This window comes from Nansenia antarctica (genome assembly GCF_963989245.1).
Source record: "Nansenia antarctica genome assembly, chromosome: 6".
Taxonomy (NCBI): domain Eukaryota; kingdom Metazoa; phylum Chordata; class Actinopteri; order Argentiniformes; family Microstomatidae; genus Nansenia; species Nansenia antarctica.
This window is the reverse complement of record NC_137676.1, coordinates 13,150,918-13,159,684: the sequence shown is the minus strand read 5'-3', so window position 1 is coordinate 13,159,684 and position 8,767 is coordinate 13,150,918. Positions and strand designations below refer to the sequence as shown.

Below are 8,767 nucleotides of genomic sequence, written 5' to 3'. Positions count from 1 at the left end.
ACATCACGTGTGCCCAGCCTCTGGCACCAGGAGTGTCAGCCTGGGAGAGCTGCTGGGATGAGGCACAGGGGTACATACATTTTTCAACTCAATTTCCAAATTATTAAGTTCTGGGGTATCGTTTCTGCGGACTAAAGAATCTGATGTGCGTGGTCGTATTTTCGAACTATACTGGCAGCTGAATACGCTCCAGCCCCATCCCTCAGGTAGTGATGGAGAGAACGCCTTGCTATTGTTTGAATCTCAGATTGGCCCGCAGCCATCTCTAGATGTTTACACTCACGGATACAGTAAATGACCCCCCCCACCTCTCTCTTTCTTTCTCTCTCTCTCCATCCCTCTAGGTGGCTGTTTAACCAGGTGACCTGTTATGTCTATGCATTTTGTGGGGTCCTCTTCGGCCTATGCAGCCTGACCAACCTCACCGTGCTCTCCTCTGTGTGCTGGCTCAAGGTCTGCTGTCCCAACTACGGTAAGAGAAACAGAGGAACCCGAACTCTGAACCCTAACCCTAACCCGAACCCACAACTCTGAACCCTAACCCTAACCCGAACCCACAACACTGAACTCTAAAAACGATTCGAACTCTAACCCTTCATCCTAACCAGAACCACAGACGTTCTATGGAAAGAGACCAGGGACACATTTTTAAAGAGTAATCGAAGCATTCGTTCCTAGATTGACATTCTCATTGAGCCAGTCTGTGAATGTGTTCTGATGGAGGTGGATGAAGAGGAAGGGGACCACGCTTGTATCCGTACCGGTGTCCAGGTCTCATAGTGAGGGGTCAGACAAAGTTGACTGAAAGAGAACTGGATCATACATGTAACCCAGGTTCTTTGGAGGAAATGAGGGAACCACTGCACTGCACCACACCGTTGTGTACCTTTGCTAAAGACACCTATTCAGTCAATTTGTCATCTTTTTCTCCCTGGTGGTATTGGTTCTGGCCGTCGTCATGTTAAGACAGATTGGGTCATTGAAAAACATATTGACTTAATAAAGCATTAAGTCAGCGGCAATTCACATGTGTTAGCAGATAATTACAGTCATTATTTGATCATGCATATCAATTCCAATATTACAGAGGGTTATTAGGCTCTTAAGGACTATGGAGTATTATCGAATAGAATTGTGTTCCGTAGAACTGGCATGATTATCCCACGTTCTGTCTAAGACACAAACAATTCCCTCTTTCATACAAGCACAATTTAATTTAGGTGTTCGTTTATGTCACACACACACAGTTGCACACACACACACACACACACACACACACACGCACACACGCACACCGCACGCACACACACACACACACACACACAAACATAGCCAGTAGTTGCAGTTCATTAACAACACACACACACACACACACTCACACACACACACACACACACACACTCACGCACACACACACACACACACACACACACACACACACACACACACAGGGAAAATATTTATTAAGGGTTGATTTCACTCGCGACTTAACTTTCTCATTAAACCATGATTATTATGTTTCTCGTCTAAAATTGTGGTCAATTTTCAAAAACACCACTTAGCCATAATTCACTCCAAAACTACTTAAGTATAATTATGAATCAGCAGTAACTTCAAGATTTAATATAACAGAATTATGTTTAATTACTGCACTATTAGTCTAGAAAGCCCTCAAACTTTCTGGGCATTATTATTATTATTATTATTATTATTATTATTATTATTATTATTATTATTATTATTATTATTATTAACCCTATTAGTGTGGTATGCTCTGTCATGACAGATTAAGTCCACCTGGCCAAATAGTGTCTGCCTGATCTAATCATTGTCTTTCGAGCGATGTTGCTATGCACTTATCTAATCTTCTTGCAGTTAAATAGCATTACGGTTGATGCAGGCTCACTAGTTATCTTTTATGTTGTCATGGCCATTTTATATTAAAACACCTGCTAGCATGCTAATTTCACATGTAATTCGCTGTGATAATGTTACAGAGTTGGCTAGTTACCCCACATCACATCAGCCAAAGTAGTGATAAATATAATTCCATATCTGGATACTACTTTGTTTCCAAACATAGTTAGCTAGCTTACTTACTTAGCTAGCTTACTTACTTATAAAATCTAGCTTACTTACTTGAATGTAGCTTTTATGTTATATTTACAACAGGCGGACACTATTTGGCAGGCGGACATAATCTGGCATGACAGCTCCAGCTGGCTGAATGATTGGCACAGATGGGTAATTGGTAATTGAAGTCAAGGCAGTATGTTTACTCCTGTAAAGAGTGACTGCAGGCCGCACACGTGACACCGTTTGAAATGCAAATGATCACAAAATACAATGTGTTGAGGCAGTCAAAAGGAACCTGGCACAAATACATAATCTAGCTCTGACATGGCTGGCACACAGACACACATACACACACACACACACACACACACACACACACACACACACACACACACACACACACTGACTGAAGATGTTTGCTGCAGATGCAAACACACACATCCTCACTTGAAATACACTTACAGCTCATGAATACATGCACCCACATTGTATTTTGAAATAAAGTAGTGTGCATCCACGTACGTGTTGTATGGTTTAGCTTAATCTTGTTTTTAAAAAGTTTTTTATGCTGATATCCCTCCTGAATAGCAGCAACAGTGTCAGATTGGAGAGGGGGATTAAAGTCATGAACAAAGGACATGCTGTTTAGCAGTAGCACATATCAACAGTTTAAGGTTATTACAGTTAGCTCATCACAGATTACACCATCAGCAGTCATCAGAGAGAGAGAAGGGGGGGGGGGAGGAGAGATGGAGAAAATAATTGAGAGCACACAAGCTAGCTACAGACATTAGTATTAGCTATAGTAATATGTGCTTGCCAGGTCAAAGAGTTAGCAGGTCCTCACAACAGTTCAGCAAAGTTACAATAACACAATAATTGATAGTTATTGAATAACACAACTACAGTACGCTTCCGACAGTCCGACAGAGAGAGAACCCATCAGAAGCCCAAGGCCTGCTGGCTGATGGATCCCATAGAAGGAGAAAAAATACACCTGGCAGGACACCTTCCCCTGGGGGTCACTACATGTGGTCTAATTGGAACAATGGGTGGTAGATGTAGAAGACTGGATGGAGGGGGGAAACACTTAGAAGTGAAATAAACCCATTGGCTTGCTGAGAGAGAATTGACGGCGATAGTACTCGTAAAGAGTTATGGTAGTATGAGCGTGAGGTTTGGAATGTCACGACCACTACAGATTCAAACAAGGTCTAGATTACTGTCAATGTTCCTGTCAATGTCCCCTCCATGTGATGAGGAGTTAAAAGGTTAGTGTTCATGATCTCTGTGTCCAATTGTATTTACTCATAGTGTTTTCTTTAACCTCTTCTGCTGAAGGCCCTATTTGACCAATTTCCCGCCTAAAAACCAGACCCAAACTAAACTGATTACAACATTAGAAATATGACGATCAGATTCAAAAGCAGGATGCCATGTGACAGGTAACACCTTGAAGTGTTGTATGGATATGCTCAGATCATAGTTCAGGATAACATACTACACATGACATGGAGATAAAGTAAACAAATCTAATTAAAACTGAATTTGGGTCCAATGATGGGCTCGTCTGGCTAGGGTATACAATACCATAGAGGGATACTTCAAAACCAAATATATGTAGTCCATTTTATCCAGTGAAATTGCTCCATAGTTCAAGAGCTTGGTCCATTTTCTACATGTTTGTTGGTATGTTTGATGTTTTAATTTCTCATCTCGATGCAAATATTTGTACTAGATTTTGGAATTATCTTTTTCACTGGACGTATGCAGTACAAACCCAAGCTATTGCATATGTCAGTTGACGGTGTATGTGTTAGTAGAGATCTGTGACTGTGAGCCTGAATTGTTAATGAGAGATGGAGGCGTTGGAGGGACAGATGAATGAGTGAGAGATCAGAAGGTGAAAACATTTGTTTTTCACAGCTCTCCTCTCCTAATTAAGATGCCTAATGATTGTATCATCATGTGTGTGTGTGTGTGTGTGTGTGTGTGTGTGTGTGTGTGTGTGTGTGCATATGTGTGTCTCTAGCGTCCAGAGTGCGTGACCTTGTTGTGCAAGCATAATTACTTTTTCATAATTAATTGCTCCACTGTGCTAGCACTATTTAGAAACTATGGCTCAATCATGGCTCTATGTGCCTCTCCTTCTCTTCTCTTCTCTCTCCTTCTTCTCTCCTTTCTCTGCTCTGCTTCCTCTGTCACTTGCTTTCAGGGCTGCACTGTGACAGGCTCACTGTTATGGATTTCAGACAAAAAAAGAGACCTCTTGTGCCTCACCCACTACCCCCCTATTTCGCTCTGCCCCATCTCACTCGCTCTTTCCCCCATCTCTCTTTCTCTCTCTCTCTCTCTCTCTCTCTCTCTCTCTCTCTCTCTCTCTCTCTCTCTCTCTCTCTCTCTCTCTCTCTCTCTCTCTCTCTCTCTTGTAAACTGTGTGTATGCAGGGCTCCTTTCTAATCAATGGGACTGTTTTATTTTAATGGGTTAAAATAAAGGTCCGATACAATCTCCCATGACTACACTGACCCTTTCCATCAGCCAACAACCTCTTGCCTTCTCAGTCTAGGAACTGTCTACCCTCTCCACTGTTATCTCTTCCCTCACACTATCAAAGAGAAGCATGGAGAGAGGTAAGACCTCCAGTTTAATGCTCTCCCTACCCCCCCCCCCCCTCTCTCTCTCTCTTTCTCTCTCTCTCTCTCTATCTCTCTCACTCTCTCTTCTCTCTCTTTCTCTTCTCTCTCTCTCTCTTTTCTCTCTCTATCCCAGCATAGGCAGCAGGGTAGATAAGCCTCCATGTGTCTTCACACCCTTTAAGGCTCCAGTGACGACCCGCTGCTATAAATCAATTAGGAGCAGAGGGTTGTTGTTGGCCACCTAAGCATCTCCCACCCTGGCTGGCCAATGGAAGCCCACAGCCCTGATCCAGTGCTGAACACTTTAGATAGGGGGGAAGCAGGATCATACACACTGGCCTATGTTCATAATTCATATTCCTGGCACGTGTGTGAAACCCAGGATTTCTTACAGCACCACTTGATATCTCCTTCCTTCAACCAACATGGTTCAAATCACATGGTTTTCATCTTCACGCAGAAGAGAGAGATTAACACCATAACTGTTATGTCTTAATCTTTCAGATTAACAATATATCCACTTACGAATGGAGACTGAGGCAAAGACGTATATTTGTAAAGACATTCACTGAAAGACTTGACATGTTTACATTCGGGAGTCCAGTGTCACACTGAATAGGGACTGTATTACCCATAAGGCTTGGCGTTATAACTACAGCTGCAGAAACTCCCATAGCTCAAAACACCAATGTTCTAATCATGCTTAACAATAACACTATTGAGCAGTCAGCTACCAAGCTAACTCTATTTCACCAGACACTGGGGAGGAGAGAGTAGGCCTAGAGTGGTTGCAAATGCTCCTACTACCCCAGTCACGATGTGTTCTCTCCGCTACCATCTGGCAACGCTACCATATCGGGAGAATCCGGTCCAGACCAACAAGTTCCGAGACAATTTCTACCTTCAAGCCAAAAGACCATTGAACTGACACCCCCACCCCTGAGACACACACACGAGCACGCACGCCACCCCCCCCCCCCCCCCACACACACACACGCATGCCCCCGCCCCCGCCCCCGCACATACACACACATACACACGTGTGTATCCCAACACGTTTCTCAATTTCTCACATCCATGATGTGATTAAATCACAATAAATTGGCCCTATTTCAAGTGTGACTGAGCACAAGCCTCAGGTAATGCGATAATGATAGTATGTCCTAAAATGTAGTCATATGCATTGGCCCCTGGTGTGTGCAGATGGAGGAGGGAGGAGAGAGGATTGCGTAATGGCCTACTGGTATGTTTCTCCACAAACCAAGTCGCCACACTAAAGCTGGACTAATCCCTCAGATGGTAAGCCATCTGACGGAAAGACAGTATTTATAGATAGGGTTTCAACAGTGTGAATATGTGACTAATTGTGTGTGCCCCACGGGTACCTGATGCTTAACCTGAACACGCTTGAGGTCATGTTTTAATATGCGTGTGGAGGAATATGTGAATGTGTCATCACTTTCATCCTTGGTTTACTGAATGCCTACTAGCATCATCTCAGAGGCTACTGTATGGTGATGATGTTCATGTTGCAACCAAGCTAACCAAAGCAACTACCTTTCAGCTCTCGGGTTTTGAGAAAAGCTGAAGCTGTTTAGAATATTTGAGGAATCTCTGAGAAATTACAAAGAGGTGTACGTTAGTTTGTATTTTTAACAGCATTACTGACAGAAACTTCTCTGCCATCCTCTGTCTCTGTATTTCCCCACACCCTCCCTCTCTCCTCTCATTCTCCTGTGCTTCTCACCATCTCAGCATCTGGTAACAAAACTCCCACTGCCCCCACCCGACCCACTCTTAAACTCCAAATCTTGTGACATATTGCCTTAAATATATCACAATGATCCCTCTCTCCTCCTCTCCCTCCATCTCCATTTCCATCGATAACCTTTCCCTCTCTCTCCCCTTTCCCCCTGCTCCTTGGATCTATCTTCTTCTCAGGTAACAAGTTCTCGTTCTGCCATGCCTATTTGCTGGTGGCAGGGGTGTGGTGTTACGCCGGTGTGTTCGCCGTGGCTCCTCTCGTTGGCTGGGGTCAGTACAACGCCGAGCCCTACGGCACCGCTTGCTGCATCGACTGGAAGGAGCCCAGCCTCAGCCTGGTGGCCATGACCTACATCATCAGCCTCTTCATCTTCTGCTACATCGTGCCCTGTACTATCATCTTCCTCTCCTACACCTTCATCCTCCTGACCGTGAGGGGCTCTCGCCAGGCTGTGCAGCAACACATGTCCCCTCAGAACAAGATCACGGACGCACACACGCTCATCGTCAAGGTGTGTGACACAAAATGCTTGCCACATGGGGGGGGGGGGGCTAGAGGAGGTGTGTGTAAGATAGGTTGTAAGATATTTCAGAGTGGTACTTTATATTGACGCTGATGCAGCCATTAACACATCTCTCTCTCTGTTACTGTGTGTGCATATGTGTTTCAATGTGTTAATAAAATACCCCTGTTTGTGTCCCTGTGTGTGCCCTTTTCGCTCTCCCCTAGCTCTCTGTGGCCGTGTGTATCGGTTTCCTGACTGCGTGGAGCCCGTACGCCATCGTCTCTATGTGGGCAGCATTCGGTAACCCAGCGGACGTACCTCCCATGGCATTTGCCCTGGCCGCCATCTTTGCCAAATCTTCCACCCTCTACAACCCCATCGTCTATCTTGTCTTCAAACCCAACTTCCGTAAGTCCCTCTGCCGGGACGTGGCCCTGTGCCGACTGACGCTCTGTGCCTGTCTGTGCCGGGATGACGGCACCGCCCAGATGGGTTCCTGCCCGCCGTCTCAGCACCATGGGAAGGAGGAACTGTCCAATGGACCGCCAGAGCACCACGGGGCCTGTAGGCACTGTTCCTGCCGCGGGTCTAGGGGAAAATACCAGGACTCCACCCTCCATAGGACTGTCAGGATACTCACTGGGTCCACACATAGTGAGGTGGCTGTCAGCCAGCTGTCCAATGAGGTGCAGAGCGACTTCCTCTAGACAGATGCAAACACAGGGAGAGAGAAAGGTAGACGGGTGGAAAGATAGAGGAAGAAGAGTGGGTGAGAAAGAGGGGCGGGGGGGAATGGACAAACAGAGAAGACAGAGGGGAAACAACTTCTAAACAGGAGAGAAGTTTTTCTGAGGGAAGTGTGGGGCACTTTTGCTCTATCCAATTACAGGAATGTTAACCAGATACCTCTTATTCGGCGAGGGACCATAGCATCGCCTCAAACATGTGTTACTGCCCAAAAAAATTTGACCACAAACTCAACAGCAAACATATGACCACAAACAATCCACCAAAAAACAAGAAAATGTATACCATACCTTGGTAGGGTGCAAACTGGCGGGTGAAGCTTAAGAAAGAGAGACAGCTGGACACTGTTGCTCTGATGCGGATCATTTATTTAACCAAGGCAAGCTGCCTTCTTCAGGGTTTCAATCTGAATCGAAACGTTGGTTAAATAAATCATTACCGTCGGAACAAAGTGTGCGACTTTCTTTCTTTCTTTCTTCACGAACTCAACCAAACAACATACCAACATACCACCATAAACTCAACCAAACCAGACAGCCAACATACCACCATAAACTCAACCAAACCAGACAGCCAAGATACCACCATGAACTCAACCAAACCAGACAGCCAAGATACCACCATGAACTCAACCAAACCAGACAGCCAAGATACCACCATGAACTCAACCAAACCAGACAGCCAAGATACCGCCATGAACTCAACCAAACCAGACAGCCAAGATACCACCATAAACTCAACCAAACCAGACAGCCAAGATACCACCATGAACTCAACCAAACCAGACAGCCAAGATACCGCCATAAACTCAACCAAACCAGACAGCCAAGATACCGCCATAAACTCAACCAAACCAGACAGCCAAGATACCACCATAAACTCAACCAAACCAGACAAGATACCACCATACACTCAACCAAACCAGACAGCCAAGATACCACCATACACTCAACCAAACCAGACAGCCAAGATACCACCATAAACTCAACCAAAGCAGATAGCCCACATACCACCATAATCTCAACCAATCCAGAC

The 8,767-nt window shown here is 45.0% G+C and overlaps 1 protein-coding gene across 1 annotated transcript in view; it reads left to right on the top strand.

The window, feature by feature from the left end:
* opn7b (opsin 7, group member b) overlaps positions 1-7,692 on the top strand; it is a gene marked incomplete at both ends in the record, with an annotated part of 11,459 nt that extends 3,767 nt beyond the window's left edge. Inside the window, 3 exons of the mRNA XM_080533972.1 lie at positions 345-472; positions 6,657-6,991; positions 7,210-7,692. Of these exons, the coding sequence (XP_080390098.1) occupies positions 345-472; positions 6,657-6,991; positions 7,210-7,692 (946 nt within the window). The remainder of the gene's footprint in view (positions 1-344; positions 473-6,656; positions 6,992-7,209) is intronic.
* Positions 7,693-8,767: the final 1,075 nt, after the last annotated feature.